At 48.5% G+C, this 24,459-nt stretch overlaps 1 protein-coding gene across 1 annotated transcript in view; it reads left to right on the forward strand.

Annotated features, from left to right (window-relative positions):
• Positions 1-24,459, forward strand: part of EFHC1 (EF-hand domain containing 1) — a 176,989-nt gene that overhangs the window by 52,423 nt on the left and 100,107 nt on the right. Inside the window, 2 exon segments of the mRNA XM_029596122.1 lie at positions 8,044-8,113; positions 8,116-8,235. Of these exon segments, the coding sequence (XP_029451982.1) occupies positions 8,044-8,113; positions 8,116-8,235 (190 nt within the window).

Consider the following 24,459-nt stretch of genomic DNA (forward strand, 5'->3'; position numbering starts at 1 on the left):
GTCGGCAACATCTCAACCCTCTCACTCGAGGCAATGGACTTAATTGTGCACAGGTGGGGTCCCCCTCACCTGGACCTCATGGCGACTCTAGCCAACGCCAAGGCTCCCTGGTTCTTCAGCCGATGGAGGGAGCATTGTTCAGAAGGGGTGGACGCGCTGGTTCTTCCCTGGCTCTCCGACGTCCTTCTCTATGTGTTCCCTCCGTGGGCGTTAGTGGGGAAAGTTCTTCGAAGAATAGAACTCCATCGCGGTCCGGTCCTTCTCATGGCTCCCGAGTGGCCCCGATGGCCGTGGTTCGCGGATCTGGTGATTCTCTCGGCGGACAGACCTCTTCTTCTCGGTCATCTGCCCCATCTTCTGCGACAGGGTCCCGTATTTTCCGACCAGGCTGATCGCTTCTGTCTAGCGGCATGGCTTTTGAACAGAGACGTTTAAGGCGCAGAGGTTATAAAGATGAAGTTATTGCCACCCTTCTCAGGGCCCGCAAACAATCTACTTCTCTTACTTATGTGAGAGTCTGAAAGGTTTTTGAGAATGTTTGTGAAGAGTTGGGTGTTTCTGCTCGCTCGCCTTCTGTTGCGGTTTTACTTTCTTTTCTTCAGCGTGGTCTCTCCAAAGGTCTTTCAGTTAGCTCTCTACTAGTTCAGGTCTCTGCCCTTGGTTCTCTCCTGGGCACCATTGAGGGTCGGCCGGTCGCCTCTCATCCGGATGTCGTGCGTTTTCTTAGAGGCACTAAGCATTTAAAGCCTCCTGTTCGGTCTATTTGTCCTTCGTGGAGTTTGAATTTGGTGCTTCGAGCTCTCTGTACGGCTCCGTTTGAGCCCCTTCGTCGTGCCACTCTCAAAGACTTGACTCTCAAGACTGTTTTTCTGGTTGCTATCTCTTCCGTCAGGAGAGTGTCTGAGCTTCAAGCTCTTTCCTGTAGGGACCCCTTCTTACGTTTTTCGGACTCGGGTGTTTCCCTAAGGACCGTACCTTCTTTCTTACCTAAGGTTGTGTCATCTTTTCATGTTAACCAGTCCATTGAACTCCCTGCTTTTTCACCAGATGATCTAGCGGCTTCTGGTAATAGTGATCTCCATCATCTTGACGTCAAGCGAGTCTTGTTGCATTATCTTGAGGTCACTAATGATTTTCGAGTTTCCGATCATCTTTTTGTTCTGTGGAGTGGTCCCAACAGGGGGAAGCAAGCTTCTAAGGCTACGATTGCTCGCTGGTTGAAGGAAGTGATTTCTTCAGCCTACATTTGCAAGGGCCGACCGGTTCCTGAGGGCCTTAAAGCTCATTCTTTACGTTCTCAAGCGACTTCTTGGGCGGAGTCTCAATCGGTGTCGCCACAACAAATATGTAGGGCGGCTATATGGAAATCTCTTCATACTTTTGCTCGTCACTACCGACTCGATGTTCAGGCTCCAGCCTTTGGTTCCTTTGGTCGACCGATTCTTCGAGCGGGACTGTCTGGGCCCCACCCTCTATAGGGAAGCTTTGGGACATCCCATGGTCTGGACTGATCCGGGTACGTACAGGGAAAGGAAAATTAGTTCTTACCTGATAATTTTCGTTCCTGTAGTACCACGGATCAGTCCAGACACCCGCCCGTTCTTATTCTATCCGCTCGAATTTTTTTTGTTTTTGCCTTCTTACATGTTTTTTTCTCTATTTTATCTCCTGCATCATTTTTCTGGGATTTACTGTTTAGGCACCGGAAGCATCTTCGTGATGATCAGGGGTAGTTATACAAGAGCGTTTAGTCACACAGTTCATTCAATTGTTATCATGTTTTTTAAATTATATTTGTTATTTATCCTGGTACTTGCTTGATCTTATTCCTTTTCTGCTTTGACAGTAGTTATACTGAGGGTTCCTGGGTAGGTTCTGTCCTTATATGGGCAGCCTCAGAATTCTGGTCTGTCTCCACCTGCTGGAACGGGGGCTTAACCCATGGTCTGGACTGATCCGTGGTACTACAGGAACGAAAATTATCAGGTAAGAACTAATTTTCCTGTGCTGGTGGCTGCGTATCTCAGGCGTCGTGCGGTGCATGTCTTCCCGTACCTAGATGACTGGTTAATCAAGAGCGATACCCGCACAGGGGCGCTTAGTGCTCTAGCTCTGACAGTGTGGGCTCTACAAGCCTTGGGGTTTGTGATCAACTACTCAAGTCTTACCTCTGCCCTTCTCCTCAGCTGGACTTCATAGGCGCCAGCCTGGGCATAGTGCAGGCGAAGGTGTTTTTGCCATGCAATTGGGCTCTTGCCCTCATCTTGCTGGCAGCCGCCATCCGCAGCAGCCGGCAGATGACTGCTCGTCTTCTGCTCCGATGGCTGGGCCACATGGCAGCTTCCATCCATGTCACCCCTCTCGTCCGTTTATGCATGTGGAGTGTTCAGTGGTCCTTGTGGTTACAGTGGCGACAGGCCTCTCAAGACTTGCATTGCAGTCACGGAACCTCTGCAGGCTTCTCTGTCCTGGTGGGAACACCTCTCCAATTTGGATCAGGCCATTCCCTTCCAATCTGCTCCTCTTCAAGTGATCCTCACTACTGATGCCTCTCCTCAGGGCTGGGGAGCCCATGTGGACAGCCTCCACGCACAGGGTCTTTGGACCACTCATGAATCCTGCTATCAAATAAACTTTCTGGAGCTTCGGGCGATCCATTACACCCTATGGGCATTCAGAGACCGGTTGTCACACAAAACAGTCCTGATCCAGTCGGACAACCAGGTGACAATGTGGTAAAACAACAAACAGGTCGGCACGGGTTCGTTCCTCCTGTCACGAGGTGGTGCAGGTATGGACTTGGGCCCTGTCGCAGGGGATGTAATTGCGCGCAACATACTGTTGTGTCCGTCGGTTCCCGATGCCCTCTCTCCGCCCTTCTCACCTCTTTGGCACCTCCTTCTTCGTCCGTGGGAAAATTGGCTGCTGCGGCGTCTTCCTGCTGTGGTCCTCTGGTGTCCCCGGACCGGCTCCACGCTGCTAACTGCCATGTTTCCTGGAGGCCTAGGGACGCGCGCGTGGCCCCGACTGAAGTGCCGGCGATGGCACAAACCTCGGGGGCGTCCCCCGAAGATGACGTCACCCTCGACGGATATTTAAGGTCTTAGAATTTGCTAACACATCGAGTTAGCAAGGGGTTTTGCTACCTAAGTTACTCTGCCTCCTCGGACTAACTAGGGGTACCCGCTCCTCGGGGGCCTTGCTCTCTCTCTTACTTTGTAGATTGCAGTCTGGAATCGGTACTCGCTCCTCGAGGACCCTTGTTCTCGGACTTCTTCGAATTCACTTCTACCTGGAAGTCAGCACTGCCTACTACATCTGTGAGTTACCATCGCTCTCTCAGAGCTTTCCCTGGAACCAGGTACTCGCTGCTCGAGGGCCTATACATTCCAGCTCCTGGGCTTCTATGAGACATTGTGTGAGTGTTACCATCAGGTTCGGTACATGAACTCTGCTTACCCTGCCTACTAGGGATGTGAATCGTGTCCTCGATCGTCTTAACGATCGATTTCGGCTGGGAGGGGGAGGGAATCGTATTGTTGCCGTTTGGGGGGGTAAAATATCGTGAAAAATCGTGAAAAATCGTGAAAAATCTAAAAATCTAAAAATCGCAAAACCGGCACATTAAAACCCCTAAAACCCACCCCCGACCCTTTAAATTAAATCCCCCACCCTCCCGAACCCCCCCCAAATGAGTTAAATAACCTGCGGGTCCAGCGGCGGTCCGGAACGGCAGCGGTCCGGAACGGGCTCCTGCTCCTGAATCTTGTTGTCTTCAGCCGGCGCCATTTTCCAAAATGGCGCCGAAAAATGGCGGCGGCCATAGACGAACACGATTGGACGGCAGGAGGTCCTTCCGGACCCCCGCTGGACTTTTAGCACGTCTCGTGGGGGTCAGGAGGCCCCCCACAAGCTGGCCAAAAGTTCCTGGAGGTCCAGCGGGGGTCAGGGAGCGATTTCCCGCCGCGAATCGTTTTCGTACGAAAATGGCGCCGGCCATACGCGTATGGCCGGCGCCATTTTCCGTACGGAAAATGGCGCCGGCAGGAGATCGACTGCAGGAGGTCGTTCAGCGAGGGTTCCGGCGCCTCGCTGAACGACCTCCTGCAGTCGATCTCCTGCCGGCGCCATTTTCCGTACGAAAACGATTCGCGGCGGGAAATCGCTCCCTGACCCCCGCTGGACCTCCAGGAACTTTTGGCCAGCTTGTGGGGGGCCTCCTGACCCCCACGAGACTTGCCAAAAGTCCAGCGGGGGTCCGGAAGGACCTCCTGCCGTCCAATCGTGTTCGTCTATGGCCGCCGCCATTTTTCGGCGCCATTTTGGAAAATGGCGCCGGCTGAAGACAACAAGATTCAGGAGCAGGAGCCCGTTCCGGACCGCTGCCGTTCCGGACCGCCGCTGGACCCGCAGGTTATTTAACTCATTTGGGGGGGGTTCGGGAGGGTGGGGGATTTAATTTAAAGGGTCGGGGGTGGGTTTTAGGGGGTTTTAGTGTGCCGGCTCACGATTCTAACGATTTATAACGATAAATCGTTAGAATCTCTATTGTATTGTGTTCCATAACGGTTTAAGACGATATTAAAATTATCGGACGATAATTTTAATCGTCCTAAAACGATTCACATCCCTACTGCCTACTCACTGTATTTCAGTTTCTCTACAGCTCAGCCTCCAGGGATCGCTGTTCCAGCTTCTGAGGGACTACAGCCCAGCCAGGCATTCCAGCTCACTACTGCCACATCTGGTGGTTCAGTATACTGTCTAAATAAAAGAAGTAGTGTGTGTCTCTCTCCATACTCTGAGCCTGACCGGTGGTCCCTCTCGGGGTCTTTCCCGGGAGCATGGTCATCTGCCACTGGTCCAAGGATCCACCCACAACTCTCCTAAATACTACACATACCTGCTTGGAACTCTGACCGTGCTGGCGGACTGGCTGAGTCGCTCCTTCCAGTCACACGAATGGTCCCTCAGTCCGGAGGTAGCGATCAAACTGTTTTGTCAGTGGGGGACACCAGATTTGACCTCTTCGCCTCCATACACAATCACAAGATGAGCAGGTTCTGCTCCCTGTCATTGGGGGGGGGGAGGCATCTCGCCTGCAATGCCTTCTCTCTCCACTCGGGGAAAGGTCTACTGCATGCATACCCTCTTCTCCCGCATCTCCTGAAGACACTGCTGAAGCCTCAACAGGACAGAGAGACCATGATCCTCATGGCACCTTTTTGGCTCCGACAGGCCTGGTTCCCTCTACTGCGGGACCTGTCAATCAGGCTCTCCATCCGGCTGCGGACCATGTCTGATTGATCACGCAGAACCAGGGCACCCTGCGCCATCCAAATCCCTGGGCCTAGTCCTTCAGCCCTTGGTCCTCTCAGACAGTATCTCCCAGGTGCTGGTGGCTTCTAGGAAACCTTCCACCAGGAAGTCCTACAGCTTGAAATGGAGAAGATTCTCCATCTGATATGCGGGGCAGGGCTTGGATCCATTCTCATGCCCCCTTCCCCAGCTGTTGGACTACTTGTGGCAACCTTCTGAGTCTGGGCTTCAAACCAGCTCAGTCAAGATCCATCTCAGCGCTGTGAGTGTGTACCATTGAGGCATTGCTGGCACACCCATATTGGTGCAGCCTTTAGGTCGCTTTATAAGGGGCCTGCTCCAGCTGAAGCCCCCTCTTCAGCCTTCTGTTGCATCCTAGGACCTCAACATTGTCTTGGTGCGACTCATGTGCCCTCCCTTTGAGCCACTGCGTTCCTATGACACAAGCATAAGAACATAAGAGCATGCCATACTGGGTCAGACCAAGGGTACATCAAGCCCAGCATCCTGTTTCCAACAGTGGCCAATCCAGGCCATAAGAACCTGGCAAGTACCCAAAAACTAAGTCTATTTCATGTTACCATTGCTAGTAATAGCAGTGGCTATTTTCTAAGTCAAGTTAATTAATAGCAGGTAATGGACTTCTCCTCAAAGAACTTATCCAATCCTTTTTTAAACACAGCTATACTGACTGAACTAACCACGTCCTCTGGCCACAAATTCCAGAGTTTAATTGTGCATTGAGTGAAAAAGAACTTTCTCCAATTAGTTTTAAATGTGCCACATGCTAACTTCATGGAGTGCCCCCTAGTCTTTCTATTATCTGAAAGACTAAATAACCGATTCACATCTACCCGTTCTAGACCTCTCATGATTTTAAACACCTCTATCATATCCCCCCTCAGCTGTCTCTTCTCCAAGCTGAAAAGTCCTAACCTCTTTAGTCTTTCCTCATAGGGGAGCTGTTCCTTTCCCCTCACCTGGAAAGTTATATTCCTGGTGGCGATTACTTCAGCTCGTAGGGTCAGTGAGCTTCAGGTCTTGGTTATGTACCCACCATACACAAGTTGTTTTCACGATTGTGTGGTCTTGCATTCGCACCCTAAGTTTCTGCCTATGGTTGTGACTGACTTCCACCTTAATCAGTCAATTGTTTTACCCACCTTCTTTCCTAGGCCTCATTCCCATCCGGGGGAGTGGGTCTGTCATACACTGGACTGCAAGAGAACCTTGGCTTTCTATTTAGATCGCACAGCCAATCACAGGCAGACCCCTCAGCTCTTTGCGTCTTTCGATACAAACTGGCTGGGAGTGATGGTGGGTAAACAGACCTTAACCAACTGGCTGGTGGATTGCATCACCTTCTGCTATGCGCAAGCTGGCCTTCCGCTGGCCGGCAGAGTTAAAGCTCACTTTGTGCGGGCCATGGCGATGTCAGTGGCTCATCTGCGAGCAGTCTCCATTGTCAAAATTTTCTGGGCTGCAACGTGGAATTCTCTTCACATGTTTGCAGCCCACTACTGCTTGGACAAGGATGAGCATCAGGAGAGTGCCTTTGGTCAATCCGTCCTATGCAATCTGTTCCAGACCTGAACCCAATTCTTCTGGCCTAGTACCCCTGGTGGGAGCCAGACAGACCCTGCCAACCAACAGCACTTCAGTTTTTGTTGTGCCTGTTGGCACCTTGTTCGGTAACTGTTGGTCTCTTCTGCTAACGGGGACAGCCTGGAGCTTGGTATTCACCCACTTGTGAGGACTACCATCCTGCTTGTCCTAGGAGAAAGCTCAGTTGCTTATCTGTAACAGGTGGGTGACATCATCCGATGGAGCCCGGTACAGAAAACTTTTGTCAAAGTTTCTAGAAGCTTTGACCAGCACATTGAGCATGCCCAGCATGCTACTATCCATGTGCCCACACGAGGTTCCCCTTCAGTCTCGTAAATTAGAAAAAATACAAGCAAAAAAGTAAAACAATAAACCGGAAGGAGAACCCAACTCCACAGGGAGGTGGGTGGGACTCCTGAGAACTAACATCCTGCTGTCCTAGAAGAACACTTGTTACAGGTAAGCAACTACGCTATCCTGAGTATAAATACATGCCTAAGCAGAAAACAAGATGGTCGCTGGGTGGGACGTGAGGAACACAGAGCTGGGAGGCCCGGATAGATAGTCCAAGCACCTCACAGCACCACCTATAGATCGGCATGAACTTGGCAACAAATCCTCACCGTACTCCCCCTTCAGGAATTTTAATTACCCCAATGTTCATTGGATGAATATCTCATCAGGGCATGCAAGGGAGGTAAAATGTTTAGATGCCATAAATAACTGTTTCATGGAGCAGCTATTTATTTATTTAGTAAATGTTTCTATACTGCTTATTCACAAAAATTTTACTTGGTTTACAATGAAACATAAACAAGTTTGACAAACATTCCACCTTGTCCTGGAACTGATGAGAGGGGGAACTACTTTTAATCTTGGCTCTCAGTGGATTGTAGGACCTGGTGCAAGGGGGCAATGGTGGTTGAACCTCTTGGCAATAGTGATTATAATGCAGTCAAATTTGATATAATAACTGAAGGGAGAATATTAAGCACTACAGTAGCATTCAGCTTCAAAAAGGGAGATGGATAAATGAGAACATTAGTTAGAAACAAAAAGGGTCAATTGCCAGGGTTAAAAATCTAGGCAATTATATTTCATGTGAATGATTCTTTGTAGGTGCTTCGTTTTTTCTCAGTTTGGGATGACACAGAAAACATGTTTGGTGAGGTCCATCCTGTCATTATTCATTTTATCTGAGTGATGATTCTGTGGAAGTTCGGGAGATTCATGAGAGAAATGATGGAAGAGACCCCTTCCCAGTGCTGATAAGGCGTCAGCACTTACCAAAACTTATTACTCCTCCAAAAGGTAAGAGAGAACACTTTAGAGAACATTTTGAATGCAGTTGTAATAATATCACCTAATACCGGAAGTCTGAAAGAACCAGGATAACAGTAGTACTTTGACTGCAGCTACAAGTCTCCATTACCTCAAGTCGTATAGTTATTGTTTTTTGAGCTAATCTGCAAGGTCTAATGTAGGCCTTTTGTAATAAGGGAAGCATTAAAACTGCGCTGAAATTTGGTACACAGTTTCTTTGTTTGCTCATTAAAATGTTTTTAACTCCTGATGCAGTAAGCTCAAGGTTTGCTAATATATTAGGAGTTAAAAAGTGCACTGACTTGATAATTTTTCTCTTTTCCTCTTTATTGCCATGCTTTAGTCTTGATTTCTGATATGCCTTGTTCCCTGTACGCACTTGGATTAGTCCAGACTGTTGGGTTATGCCTTCTGTCCAGCAGATGGAGACAGAGAAGATTTTGACTGACACTGTCCTATAGCCTGAGGTGCGAAGAGACAAAGAAGATCTGTGATTCAAGGAACTTTTATTAGAACTTGCCCAACTCTGGCCAAGTTTCGCTCACACAGGAGCTGCCTCAGAGGCTGTAGGATTCTTGATAACAGATACTTCAATACAAAATCATCATAATGTACTCATGTCTATTCTTAACACTTTTTATACAGTCAATCCCACGGAAACATTTAGTCAGGGTTTCATACCAGCACCAATTGTGCCAAGCAACATGTCAAAATTGTGCAATGCCGTATGTCAAGTCGAAAAAACCGAAAGGTCTACTCTTCTGAATTTAAACAAACAGTGTACACTCCAGCAGGGAACTGTTTTTTGGGTCTATACCCTGAGGTGTCACCTGCAGTCCTTCAGTATTTTCTGTATCTCCAGGAGATGGTGGAAGTGCTTAACCTGCAGTCTGACAAAAAAGAACAGAATATCTACTTAATTTTTTTTTTAGGAAAGGAGAAAGAAATTGGCGGATTCTACAGCCTCCCAGAGGGTTTCTAGGTCCTGGTGGTGCCATCCCTCTGGTATTAGAGGCACTTGAGCAGAGGGTCGGGGACCTTCCTTGCTCTGGCTAGTCAGGGTTGAGGACCGGGGAGCCCGGTTCATTCACCCTGAATGGGACCCTGTAGCTTGCAGCTTGCTTTTTTCTCCCGGTAAGGTTGCCATAAAAAAATATATATATATGAGAGATGTTGGCAAGAACGGGAGGGCACTGGGGGTGCACTACAAGGCTGCAGCAGGTAGGCGGGTCCGTTCCAACCGCAGGCGAGTCTTTGCTCTACTAGGGTCCCCCAGCACCGTTCGAGCTCCCGCTTGTTCGCCCCTCCACTCCCTCCGCCGACTCCGATGCCGCATGGTCCGGCCTGTATGGCCTGTAGGGGTGTGTGCGCCCGGCTCTCTCGCGACAGGCTTTGCTCCTCGTGCCTCCCCAGTGGGGAGCTCTTTTCGACATGCGGTTAGACAAGGTGTTTCTCACAGAGGAGCGAATTCAGAAGTTGCAAACTCAAGTTCGCTCGTTGTTAACAATGCGCATGCCCAGGGTCTGGGATTACCTGCAAGTCCTTGGATCAATGACTTCCACCCTGGAACTTGTTCCATGAGCCTTTCCCGATGGGATCCGCTCTCCAAGCAGTTTCAGCTACCGCTTCCTCTTACAGAGTCTGCGCGGTCCAGTCTCTCCTGGTGGCTCTGCCCAGACAAGCTTCGCTGGGGAATAGATTTGCAAGTCCCCTCTTGTACAGCGGTAACCACGGACAAGAGCCTTTCCGATTGGGGTGCGGTCTGTCAGGAAAGATCAGTGCAGGGCCATTGGTCGGTGGTGGAGTTCTCGTGGCTGATCAACCGGTTGGAGACCAGAGCCGTGCACCTTGCTCTTCAGGCTCTTCTCCCCCTGGTGCAGGGAAGATCAGTAAGGATTTTGTGCGACAATGCGACCGCAGTGGCTTACATAAATCGCCAAGGAGACACCAAGAGCCGACTAGTCCCCCTGGAAACCCAGGAGCTGATCCTCTGGGCAGAAATGCATCTAGATAGGTCGCAAGTTCACAAATCGCAGGCAAGGACAACGTTCAGGTGGATTTCCTGAGCCGTCACCAACTGGATCCTGGGGAGTGGGAGCTGTTGGAAGCGGCTTTCCTGCTTATCTGCTGCAGGTCCAACCATGCATAGATCTCATGGTGATGTTCCACAACACCAAGACTCCGAGATTCTTCAGCTGACGTCAGGAGCCCGGGGCAGAAAGGGTGGATGCCCTAGTTCTCCCTTGGCCGTCGGACATGCTCCTGTACGTTTTTCCTCCGTGGCCCTTAATCGGCAAGGTATTGAGCCGCATAGAGGCGCACCCAGACGACGTAATTCTGGAGGTTCCAGAGTGGCTGAGATGGCCTGGTTCGCGGACCTTGTCAACCTGGCAGTAGTGGACCCTTGTGGTTTCACTGGCTGCCGCAGTTACTGAGTCAGGGCCCCGTTTGTTTGGAAGGGGTGGATCGCTTCTGTCTAGCAGCCTGGCTTTTGAGAGGGAACGCTTAAAGAATAAGGGATATTCGGATGCAGTTGTTACTACTCTCTTGCAGGAAGACCTCCACTTCTTTGGCGTATGACAGGGTATGGGGGATCTTTGAATCCTGGTGCGTGGAGCATGAGGTGGTGCCTATCTGGGCCACAGTAGCAGATGTTTTGGCCTTTTTACCGGATGGTCTTGTGAAAGATTTGTCCTTTAATTCTTTGCAAGTTCAGGTGGTGGCTCTCGGCTGTTTGCGCGTCAAGGTGCGGGGGGGGGGGGGGGGGGGGTGTTCTGTCGGCGCATCCGGACGTGGTGTGTTTTCTTCAGGGGGGTAAAGCATTTGCGTCTTCTGGTCCAAAATCCCTGTCCCTCGTGGAGCCTTAATGTAGTCCTGAAGATGATGTGTGTGCCTCCATTTGAGCCGTTGAAGCAGACGATGTTGAAAGACCTTACTTTGAAGGTGATTTTCCTGGTGGCTATCTCTTCGGCTAGACAGGTGTCAGAGCTCCAAGCCTTGTCATGTAAGAAACCCTTCTTGCGGATCACAGATTCAGGAGTGTCCTTGAGAACAGTTGCCTCCTTTCTTCCTAAGGTGGTGTCGTCCTTTCATCTGAATCAGTTTTATTTTATTTATTTATTTATTTAAATTTCTATACCGGTATTTGGTGGAAACCATCATATCGGTTTACCAAATTACATTTGGTGGAGCTCCCTTCCTTTCCAGATCTGAATTCTTCCTCTCCTCAGTCTAAGGATTTACGGAAATTGGACATGAGGTGGGCTCTCTTGTGATACTTAGAGATGACCAATAGTTTCCGCCTCTCGGATCATCTTTTCGTCTTGTGAAGCGGTCCCTGAAGGGGGCACAATGACTCTAGGGCCACATTGTGCGCTGGTTGAAGGAAGTCATTAGCTCGGCCTACATTGTTCAGGGCCGTCCGGTTCCGGTTGGTCTTTGAGCGCATTCTACCCAGTCACAAGCGGCCTCTTGGGCCAAGTGTCAGCAGGTTTCGCCGCAGGAGATTTGTAGAGTGGTAATGTGGAAGTCTTTGCACAGAGTCGCAAGACATTACCATTTGGATGTCCAGGCCCCAGAATCCAAGAGCTTTGGGGGAGTGTGCTTCGAGCGGGACTCAAGGTCCCACCCTGTGTAGGGAGGCTTGGAAACATCCCAACAGTCTAGACTGATCCGGGTACGTACAGGGAAGGAAAATTGGTTATTACCTGCTAATTTTCATTCTGTAGTACCACAGATCAGTCCAGAGGCCCGCCCAATTTAGACTAGGGTGCTTGGAGAGTCTGCTCGATAAGTTTTATTTACCAGGAGGTTAAGCTCAGGTCAAGTCCCGTGCAGGATGACTGTGTGGGCAGAATTTTTTTTTTATTTTTTCAAAGGTTTCTTATCCCTCTGCTCCTTTCAGGGGGAAGCATAGTTTTTATTACTGTTCATTGTATTTTTACTGAGTTCTTTCTATCTGGCTCCATACTGACAGACTGCAGGTGGCACCTCAGGGTATAGGGCAATGTCAGTCAAAAACTTCTCTGACTCCATCTGCTGGGCAGATCCATGGTACTACAGGAACGAAAATTAGCAAGCAAGAACCAATTTTCCTTTGCTTGATATGAATATTGAAATGATATAAATAAGTTTAAAAAATTGCACTGACTTGCATAATTTGCACAAAAAACCCGAGTTAAAATGTGCACACAACTTTTTGCGTAGGCTGTACACAAATTAAACTCTACATTTCCTGGCGTTGTAGCAGATTGGCTCAGGACCAATGGGTATAGTGTGCTCCTGATAGCAGTTGGAGATGGATCAGATTTCAATCAGCCCCTAGTACATACACCCCTGCAGAAAGCTCGGCTCTTCAGTATTTTCTGTCTCCACAGCAGTTCGGGACTCTGTACACGCTTGCACAGCGTTAGAGTATTCTAACCAAAGAAATGCCAAAACAAAGAAGAAAACTTACCTCTACAAACGAGCCCCGCTCTCCTGCGGTTGATACCTTTGAGTCCCTCTCCCAGTCGAGATTCCTGAGGTGATTTCTGCGATCCCTTAGAGGTAGGCCTTGGTCTGGCAGCCAGCTCCCGGCATGGACTTAGCCCCTGGCAACGGGTGCGGCTGAGAGGCAGCGGGTGTGCAAACTTCGAGCGCGGCGGTTGAAGGTAATTTTCTCTCTCCCCCCGCAGCCGGAGACCGCCTGGGACGAGACCGGGAAACGCTGTGAGACAAGGTAAGGTAGAAAACTTCCTAAAAGTCTCCGGTCTCTGAGGCTCGAATAGCCGCACAGATCGCCTGCCGGCATTAGTGCTACCGGGTTGATCAGCCTTATCCGGGCTAGACCCCGGTTCCGACACGAGGGTCCTCCCACGTGGAGACCCTCTGAGGTGGTAGCCATATTGCTCACGTGGTCACTGTCGCCATTTTCACTTGATCGCTGCCCTGTCTGCCGATTCGATCCGTGCGCACAAAATCACTTGTGCGCACACTGGCGCGCACATAAGTGCCATGCACACAGTGACGCGCACAAGGGCGCCGGGCGCACAGCCACACACTTCACTGTGCCGGGCACATAAGTAAACCCCGGGCGTACAGCGGTGCACATCCGACCTACATGCACAAATTCGGTGCACCCAGAGCGCATAACTAAACCTCCCAGCGTCCACTTGAATGCACAAACTGGAGTTTTCTGCAATCTTACACGCACAAACCATGGCACCACCAGACAAAAAGTTCAAGGCTCAGGGCCTCTGCCCAGCATGCCACATCAGAGCTGCGCAGCACGAAAGGCCACGGCCCTGTGTCTACAGTGCGAGGAGGCTCTGGGTGAACCAGGCCAAGGTCCTCTCCAGAAGGCACTGGGATCCGGATCCCCCCGACAGTACACCGGATCTTGCTACCCCCGGCGGAAGCCTCCCTCAAACGGGGCTCCCTGGGACGCGGCAGCCTCTCAATTTAGACCCAGCATCTTTCTCCTGGGTAGAATAGAATTCTTCAAAGGCCTACATACCTTTGTCCACATGCAACCGGCCACCCCGATGCCACAGCCTGCCCCAGAGGACCCCAACATCTCGGGACCCTCTAAACCAGCGGTTCTCAACCTGTGGGTTGCGACCCCTTTGGGGGTCAAATGACGATTTGCTAGGGGTCGCCTAAGGCAGGGGTCCCCAACCACCGGTCCGCGGACCGGGCCGTGGGAGTTTTTTTGCCGGTCTGCGGCGCCGCCAAGCACTGGCAGGTGTGTCGCGCGCTCCCGGTCTCTCCCGCTGCCGTTGCCGCCGGGCTGTCAGCACGTTCAAGCCCAGTGGGAACGGCAGCGGTGCTAGAAGAAGCTGAGGCACCCGCGGCTGGCCTTTTCTTCTTCCCGCGCCTGCCCCCCCCTCCCGTGACCCGGAACAGGAAGTGATACACGGAGCGGTGCGCGGGAAGGAGAAAGAGCCGTGCCGCGTGATAAAGTAGCAGCGGTGGCTGCAGCGTCGGTCCCCGAGCAATTGAAGCAGCCGGTAATCGAGAAAAGGAGACAGCAGCAGGAGCCTTCCGCGGCCGATGGGATTCTTCTTTCTTGGCCTGCGGGGGCTGGAGGAGGAGGCTGCTGCAGCTCCCATTTGTGCTCCGGTGGGGGGGGGAGAAGAGGAAGTGAGTGAGAGAAGAGGAGAGAAGCAGCCAGCCAGCCTGTGTGTGATTGACTGGTCAGAGAGCTGATTTGTGTGTATGTGAGAGACAATGAAATTGACTACTCAAGGAGATGACTGATGTGTATGTGAGAGTGTGAGACATTAGTCAGGGAGGTGACTGATGTGTGTGTGTGAGAGAGAGAAAAAGCATGGAAGTGAGAAATCTGGGTACTTGGGAAAGCATGGGCGTAAGAAGCCTGGTGTTGTGGGGTGAAAGAAAGCATGGGAGTGAGAGAAACCTGGGTGAGTGTGCATGCATGAGAGAGAGAGACTGCTTGGTAAGGTGATGGTGTGGTGTGAGAGAAAAAAGACTGGTGTGTGTGAATGTGAGAGAATGTGATTCAGGGAATGAGAAGCCTGTGCACGTGGAGAGTGAGCATGGAAATGAGAGAGACTGGTGTGTGTGTAACAGAGAGAAAGTGATTATGGGAATGAGAAGCTGTGCATGTGAAGAGAGTGAGCATGAGAGTGAGAAACCTGGGTGTGTGTGAGACCAGCATGGGAGGGAGAAGCCTGTATATCTGAAAGAGAACATGGGAGTGGGAAGCCTGTGTGTGTGGGTATGCATGAGCGAGATCAGGTGACTGGTGTGTGTGTGTGTGTGAGAGAGAGAAATAACAGTGATATGGGAATGAGAAGCCTGTGGCATGTGAAGAGTGAGCATGGGAGTGAGAAACCTGGGTGTGTGTGAGACACATCACATGGGAGGGAGAAGCCTGTATATCTGAAAGAGAACATGGGAGTGAGAGACTGGTGAGTGTTTTTGTGTGGTGTGTGTGAGAGAGAGAAAGAAGTGATTATGGGAATGAGAAGCTGTGCTGTGGAGAGAACAAGCATGGGAGTGAGAGACTGGTGAGTGAGTGTGGTGTGTGTGTGTGTGTGTGTGTGTGAGAGAGAGAGAGACAGAGAAAGTGAATATGAGAGTGAGAAGCCCATATATGTAAGATAGGACACACGGGATGGGGAAGCTTGTGTGTGTGTGTGTGTGTGTGTATGGCATGAGAGAAACTGTTCAGGAAGGTGACTGGTGTGTGTGTGTGCCAAAGACTGTTTGGGAGATGATTGGTATGTGAGAGACAGAAACTGGTCATGGGGGCATGACTGGTATGGTGTGTGGTGTGAAGAGACATGGGCACTAAGGAAGAGGACCATAAGTATAGAGCTTAGCTTCTACTGCTGCTTCTGGTGTGTGCCACGCCTGCAGGGAAGGGGAGTTGGAGAGCTGCTGGATGGGGGTAAGTAAAGGTGGCTTTTTTTAAGTTTATTTTTCTTGACTGCCATTTTAATTGTGTGATGTCTGCTTTTTTGAATATTTTATTGGTGTTTGAGAATGTTTAATAGTTTTTTATGAGTTTTTAATTGTGGATGTTATTCTGTTCATTAGCTGTTTTGAAACATTTATTCTGCTTATTAGTATAGTTTTACAATTATTTCTGTGTGGGGATCTATAGCTGCTTGCTAGTTCTGTTTTCCTAATACGAGGTGTATTGGTTTTTAGGACCTGATTTTAATATTTGTAGTGTTGCCTTTTCGTAGATAGGGTTGCTCCTGTTGAGTGTATTCCATAATACAGGTGTAACTGTGTGCGGATTAGTTTATGTGCATTACTACAGATCCTGGGAGTATGTTAGGTCGGTTCTGTGTCTGTTACGAGATGAGATATTTTGCTAGCATGTAAGCGTTTGTATCTGTCTTATTTGTTGTGTTTTCTCAGAGGACATGCATTGGTGGTAAACTGCTGTCTTTTCATAAGTAGGGCTATTGAGCCTGGAAGTAGAAGGAGTTTGAGTTGCTGTTACTGAGATGTCACCAGAACCAGAATATCTTTTTTGTAGGGTGAGTTGTATGGGGAATGTCATAATTCTGCTTTACATCCATTATTGTGGGTCACGGGGGTTCCCGTGGATACAAACTGTACTTTTACATCTAGCCCCGTGACGATCATGGGTCAGTATGCCATGCATGTGAGAACCTATGGTGAGTTGAGTCACATTCACATTATAAATGTCATAATTAAATGATGTGTGCACTAAAAATCCAACCCCCTCCATAACCCTGCCCCCAAATGACCAAAGCCCCACCCATACCCCACCCCCACCCCGCCCTGCTGGGCCATGGAAAAATGGTCTTGCTTGAAGCCGGTCCCTGGTGCAAAAAAGGTTGGGGACCACTGGCCTAAGAGACCATCGGAAATATGGGTTTTTTGTCGCTCCTCGAGTCACTCTCTCCCCTCACCGGATGCAGTAAAAAAGTTCATTCTGCGCTCCCTCACTCCCCGATTGGCCGGTGCTGGGCAAAAGGGGCTTTGCCGAAGCAAGCCCCTTTTGCCCAGCACCGGCCAATCGGGCAGCGCGCCCTCACTCCTCGAGTCACTCCCTCCTGCTGTAAATGTTGGAATGCGTTGGAAGAGGGGTAGTCTTAGACGGCGAGTATATCCCAAACTCTATATTTTAACTGTAAAAGTTGGGGGTCATCTTATAGGCCGGAAAATACGGTATATACAGTACAGTTACTTAGGCCTATGAACAAAAATAATTTTATGGTTGGGGGTCGCCACATAGTGGGGAATTGTATTAAAAGGGTCACAGAACTATAAAGGTTGAGAACCACTGCTCTAAACCCAGAGAAGTGCCCCTCCCGCCTCAAAGCCCCAACTTTGGGGACACGGACACCTTGGACGAGGATCAAGACTCCCTGGAGGATGGGAAATCCCTCCAGGGACGGAACCTTACCGAACCATGAGGCGTTTCTTCGCTAAAGACGAACTATCAGACCTCTTGGCTCACAGCCTGAAAAGAGCTCGCTATCCCCAGGCACTAGTGCCACAGGGGAATCGAAGACGATCCCCCTCCTTGAGGGACTCCGTCAGGCCTCCTGCCATTTCCCTTTGCTGCAGGCTGTTCAACAGCTGACTGACCTGGAATGGGAGGCTCCAGAGGCCACGTTCAAGGGTGGACGGACCCTGGCAGCCCTATACCCCCTGGACCCCACCGCTAAAGACCTCCTGGCATTCCCCAAAGTGGAATGCCATGGTCTGTGCGGTCTCAAAGCGCACTACCATCCCAGTCGAGGGAGGAGCGGCCACTCAAGGATGCCCAGGACAGACGTCTCAAATCCATCCTTAAACAGTCATTCGACGTTTTCAGCTATGTCACTACAGATCGTGGCCTGCTGTGCCGTGGTGACACATGCCTGCTTATCAAAGACCAGGAACGTCACCATACCCGTCGAAGCACTAGAACAAGCAGTATCATTCCTCATGGATGCGGACCTCCAACCTGGTGCACATCGCAGCCAGAGGCGTCTCGTCCGTTGTGGCAGCCAGAAGACAACTCTGACTTAGAAGCTGGTCAGCCGATGCGACGTCCAAGACGAGACTCAGGAGAATGCCCTTAAGGGAAACCTCCTGTTCGGAAGTGAACTGGAGAAGTTAGCCGACAAATGGGGTGAATCCCCAGAACCCGCGGCTACCGGAGGACATGAACAAGAGAAGCCAGCGCCCCTCCCCCCCGAGCATCTAAGGGCAGGGGATCACAGCGCTTCAAACCGTACAGAAGTACATATCAAGCATCTCGCCTCGCAGGCAGGGGCCAGTCCTTTTGGAACAACACAATAAAAGGGGAGCCGATACTGGTCCAGGCCCCAGCCGCACCCCGCAATGAAGATCAGCCGACCATCCACAGGAAGAAGCCATAGGGGGCAGGCTTGCCCAATTCTACTAAAGATGGGTCGAGTTAACTTCGGACAAGTGAGTCCTAACCATCATGCGAGAGAGATATTATCTGGACTTCCTCAACATCCCTCCGGACAAGTTTGTGAAATCTCCCTGCCACGACCCTTTCAAGAGGACGGCAGTGGAATCTACACTGACCAAATTGCTTGACTTAAAGGCCATAACGCCGGTGCCTACTCAACAAGAGAATACGGGGCACTATTCCATCTATTTTATCATTCCTAAGAAAGAGGGTACGTTCCGGCCCATCCTGGACCTCAAGTCCGTCAACTGCCATCTGAGGGCATTTCTCAGTTGAGTGCACTGACAGTCTCCAGCTATATCCACATCAACCAGTTCAAGTTAACCAAGTTAACCAAGTTATTCAAGTTAATCAAAGTTAACCAACTTAATCAAGTTGTTCAGTCACACATATATCCACAATTGCTTTTCGAAGAGAATACTGAAGAGCAGAGCTTTCTGCAGGGTTATATGTACTAGGGCTGACGTCAGATTGAAATCTGATCCGTCTCCAACTGCTATCATCAGCACACTATATCCATTGGTCCTGAGTCCATCTATCTACACTAAGGAAAAACAAAATTAAGAGGTAAGTAATTTCTCCAGTGCACACAAGTTCAAAATTAAAGCAAGCGCAAATCATGTTTTGGGCGCATAAAATATGATTTTTGTGCACAAACATTCTTTTAGCACAGAAAACATTTTTGTACACATAAATCATATTTTATGCACAGAAAACATGATTCCTCTGCACTCAGGCAGGCCAGTCCACACTGGTGGGTTATGTATTCCTATGAGCAAATTGTGATGGAGTAAAACTGACTTGCTGACCTCACTGACATATAGCTCCTGCCCTCGACATCAACCTGCCAGTATTCTCTGTCTCAGGCAGATAGTGGACCTGCATCTCCCTAATGGGGATTGTTCATGTTAACAAAAAAAAAAAAGAGAAGATAGAAGATAAGAATATAAGAACATAAGAAAATGCCATACTGGGTCAGACCAAGGGTCCATCAAGCCCAGATCCTGTTTCCAACAGTGGCCAATCCAGGCCATAAGAACCCTGGCAAGTACCCAAAACTAAGTCTATTCCATGTACCATGCTAATGACAGTGGCTATTCTCTAAGTGACCTTAATAGCAGGTAATGGACTTCTCCTCCAAGAAATCATCCAATCCTCTTTTAAAACACAGCTATACTAACTGCACTAACCACATCCTCTGACAACAAATTCCAGAGTTTAATTGTGCGTTGAGTGAAAAAGAACTTTCTCTGATTAGCTTTAAATGTGCCCCATGCTAATTTCATGGAGTGCCCCCTAGTCTTTCTACTATCCGAAAGAGTAAATAACCGATTCACATCTACCCGTTCTAGACCTCTCATAATTTTAAACGTCTCTATCATATCCCCCCTCAGCCGTCTCTTCTCCAAGCTGAAAAGTCCTAACCTCTTTAGTCTTTCTTATAATTTTGGTAGCCCTTCTCTGTACCGTCTCCATCGCAATTATATCTTTTTTGAGATGCGGCGACCAGAATGTACACAGTATTCAAGGTTCGGTCTCACCAGGAGCGATACAGAGGCATTATGACATTTCCGTTTTATCACATTCCCTTTCTAATAATTCCCAACATTCTGTTTGCTTTTTTGACTGCCGCAGTACCTTGAACCGACTATTTCAATGTGTTATCCACTAGACGCCTAGATCTCTTCTTGGGTGTAGCACCTAATATGGAACCCAACATTGTGTAATATAGCATGGGTTTTTTTTTCCCTATATGCATCACCTTGCACTTATCCCCATTAAATTTCATCTGCCATTTGGATGCCCAATTTTCCAGTCTCACAAGGTCTTCCTGCAATTTATCACAATCTGCTTGTGATTTAACTACTCTGAACAATTTTGTGTCATCTGCAAATTTGATTATCTCACTCGTCGTATTTCTTTCCAGATCATTTATAAATATATTGAAAAGTAAGGGTCCCAATACCGATCCCTGAGGCACTCCACTATCCAGTCCCTTCCACTGAGAAAATTGTCCATAAGAATATAAGAACATAAGAAATTGCCATGCTGGGTCAGACCAAGGGTCCATCAAGCCCAACATCCTGTTTCCAACAGAGGCCAAAACCAGGCCACAAGAACCTGGCAATTACCCAAACACTAAGAAGAACCCATGCTACTGATGCAATTAATAGCAGTGGCTATTCCCTAAGTATAATTGATTAATAGCCATTAATGGACTTCTCCTCCAAGAACTTATCCAAACCTTTTTTGAACCCAGCTACACTAACTGCACTAACCACCTCCTCTGGCAACAAATTCCAGAGCTTTATTGTGCGTTGAGTGAAAGAATTTTCTCCGATTAGTCTTAAATGTGTTACTTGCTAACTTCATGGAATGCCCCCTAGTCCTTCTATTATTCGAAAGTGTAAATAACCGAGTCACATCTACTCGTTCAAGACCTCTCATGATCTTAAAGACCTCTATCATATCCCCCCTCAGCCGTCTCTTCTCCAAGCTGAACAGCCCTAACCACTTCAGCCTTTCCTCATAGGGGAGCTGTTCCATCCCCTTTATCATTTTGGTTGCCCTTCTCTGTACCTTCTCCATTGCAACTATATCTTTTTTGAGATGCGGCGACCAGAATTGTACACAGTATTCAAGGTGCGGTCTCACCATGGAGCGATACAGAGGCATTATGACATTTTTCCGTTCTATTAACCATTCCCTTCCTAATAATTCCTAAAATTCTATTGCTTTTTTTGACTGCTGCAAGCACACTGAGCCGACGATTTTAAAGTATTATCCACTATGATGCCTAGATCTTTTCCTGGGTGGTAGCTCCTAATATGGAACCTAGCATTGTGTAACTACAGCAAGGGTTATTTTTCCCTATATGCAACACCTTTGCACTTGTCCACATTAAATTTCATCTGCCATTTAGATGCCCAATCTTCCAGACTTGCAAGGTCCTCTTGTAGTGTATCACAATCTGCTTGTGATTTAACTACTCTGAATAATTTGTATCATCCGCAAATTTGATAACCTCACTCATTGTATTCCTTTCCAGATCATTTATATATATATTGAAAAGCACCGGTCCAAGTACAGATCCCTGAGGCACTCCACTGTTTACCCTTTTCCACTGAGAAAATTGACCATTTAATCCTACTCTCTGTTTCCTGTCTTTTAACCAGTTTGTAATCCACGAAAGGACATCGCCTCCTATCCCATGACTTTTTAGTTTTTTTAGAAGCCTCTCATGAGGGACTTTGTCAAACGCCTTCTGAAAATCCAAATACACTACATCTACCGGTTCACCTTTATCCACATGTTTATTAACCCCTTCAAAAAATGAGCAGATTTGTTAGGCAAGACTTCCCTTGGGTAAATCCATGTTGACTGTGTTCCATTAAACCATGATTTCTATATGCTTTACGATTTTGATCTTGAGAATAGTTTCCACTATTTTTCCCGTGTTACGATTCCTCCTGTAGCTGTGCCACAGGAGGCCTCTCACCTTTTCTCAGGAGGCCATACCAAAACCGGGGTCTTGCCTGGATAGTCTATCCCAGTTTTGCTCCATGGCCTGGGAGGCCTTCAACGCCCTCAGGGCCTGCCTGAGGCCTGCTCCAGTCTCAATTTTGACTTTCTGGTTTGGGCCCCGCCCTTCTTCCTAGGGCCAGCCCGCAGCTCTTTGCTTTAGTTATAGGGCCAGCCGGGTGTGGTCCATCTACACTCCTCCCAATCCTCCTCAATCGTCTCTCAGACATTGGATTATCTGGATACGCCTTCCAATGGTTCAGCTCATTCCTCAATAATAGAAGCTCCAAGATCACTATCAATAATAAAGAATCTCCTAACTTCAAATCTACTCTAGGTGTTCCCCAAGGCTCCTCTCTATCCCCCACCCTTTTCAAAATCTACCTACTGCCTCTTTGCCAGCTGCTCACAAACCTTAACCTAATTCACTACTTATATGCCGACGACGTTCAGATATTGATCCTTATAAAAGAATCCCTTCCAAAAACGCTCTCCTTCTGGGAGAACTGCCTTAAGTCCATCAACCACTTACTCACCAGCCTGAACCTAGTCCTCAATGCAGCCAAAACAGAAATCCTTCACATCTCCACCGACCATTCCACTAGCCAAGATCAGACAACCTCAATTCCTCAGACCATTCAAGTTAGAGATTTAGGAGTCACCATTGATAACCATTTGAACCTAAAAAAATCAATCAATAATATTACGAAGGATTGTTTCTTCAAGCTCCAAGTTATGAAAAGACTCAAACCCCTCCTCCATCTCCAGGACTTCAGAACTGTCCTTCAGTCAACAATATTCTCCAAAACTGATTACTGTAACACTCTCCTCTTAGGACTCCCGATCTCTGCCACTAGACCACTACAGATGCTCCAGAACTCAGCAGCCAGGATATTAACCAACACCAACCGGAGAACTCATATCACTCCTATACTTAGAAACCTACACTGGCTACCTATTAAATACAGAATTCTGCACAAAGCACTCACCATTATCCACAAAGCCATACACAGCCAACTACCTTTAGACCTCCAGCACCCACTCAAACTATACACATCTGCAAGACCCATCAGAGCGGCACTCAAAGGAACCCTTCAAGTCCCCCCAACTAAATCCTCTCGTCTAACCTCCACGAAAGAACGGGCACTCTCCACAGCTGGCCCCAGCATCTGGAACAACCTGCTGGCTGATCTAAGACTGGAACCCTGCCTGATTACCTTCCGAAAAAAACTCAAGACTTGGCTTTTCGTCCAAGCCTTCCCTTAAGCCTAACATTGCAACAGTTCTTTCATTTAACCCAATAGACTAAATGTCCGACCCAAACTCTGTATATTCATACGTTCTCATTCTCCAGTTTTTTCTGTCCTTATTTCCTGGCTACACTAGCCGCCAAGTTCATTCTCCCTGTTATTTGTAACTGCACTTCGGCTTTCTTGTTATATGGTTATGTTTCAGTTAACCCCTAAGTTTGATGTAAACCGGCCTGATATGAAGCTTGTCATGAAGTTCGGTATAGAAAAATGTTAAATAAATAAATAAATAAAGACGCAGAATTTCTGCATTTCTCTGCTTATTACACGTGGCAACGTAAGCAATAATTTTTCCCCTCATTACTGCTTTGCCAGCGAGCCAAAGCGTGCACGTGTCAATGCCGGGCGTATTATTGAATTGAATATACTCGTCCCATCCCTCTTTAAGGTACTCCTGAAAGCGCACATCAGTGTCTAAATCTGGAGGCATTCTCCAAGAAAAAGCTGCAGGAAGGGACCTACCCAAATTTAAAGTAACAGAGACGGGGGCATGATCAGAAATTGAAATAGGCCCGATAGTGGCGTCTGAGACGCGAGAAAAAAAACGCTCGGGCACCAAAATATAATCCAACCTTGAATAAGAGCTATGAGGATGAGAAAAAAATGTGAAATCCTGTTCCCCTGGGTGTAGAGTCCTCCAAACATCTATTAAATTGAGTTCATTACAGAGAAAATTAACGCCTTGATTCATGTCATTACTGCTCGCAGCTCTAGGGGGCTTACAATCAATTTGCTTATCCATGACCGAATTGAAGTCACCTCCCAAAATGAGGGCGCAATCAGGTAATTTCATTAAAATACCCACCAAATGGTGTGAAATAATCATGGGAATAGACGTTTGGAGCATAGGCATTACCAAAAGCTATTCTTTGCTGGCAGAGTGTCCCCACCACAATGATATAACGACCTTCCACATCCTGTAACACCTCATCCAGCTGAAATGGTACCTGTTTGTGCAGAAGTATTGCTACTCCCCTCCGTCGCGAAGAATACGAGGATGAGTAGCAGCTCTCCCAACCCACTCCTGCTTCAATTTGTTATTTTCCAGCTCCGTCAAGTGAGTCTCCTGTAAAAAGACCACCTGTGATTTGGAACGCTGAAACATGGATAGCAATTTCTCCTTTTGATTGGAGAATGTATGCCATCCACATTCAGAGATGTTATCTTAACCGATACCATGTCAGCTGTTTAAAGGGAACATAATAATAGCAGATAGCACAGAAGTGACATTGACAGTGGCGGGACCGAGCGCCCCCCAGCCTGGGCGCCCCACCCCCCACATCCGAAACAATAGAAAACTTTCCAGACAGATTAAGAAACTGAAAGGGCTCCTGGGTGTATTTTTGAACCCTCCCCTCCCCCCCCAACCTGGTTCCCACACACACACACACACACACACACACACACGGTCTGCATCCATACCCACAAATACTCCACGCATACGGGTCTCATCCAACCCCATAA

The sequence above is a fragment of the Rhinatrema bivittatum genome, chromosome 3 (genome assembly GCF_901001135.1).
Source record: "Rhinatrema bivittatum chromosome 3, aRhiBiv1.1, whole genome shotgun sequence".
Classification (NCBI taxonomy): domain Eukaryota; kingdom Metazoa; phylum Chordata; class Amphibia; order Gymnophiona; family Rhinatrematidae; genus Rhinatrema; species Rhinatrema bivittatum.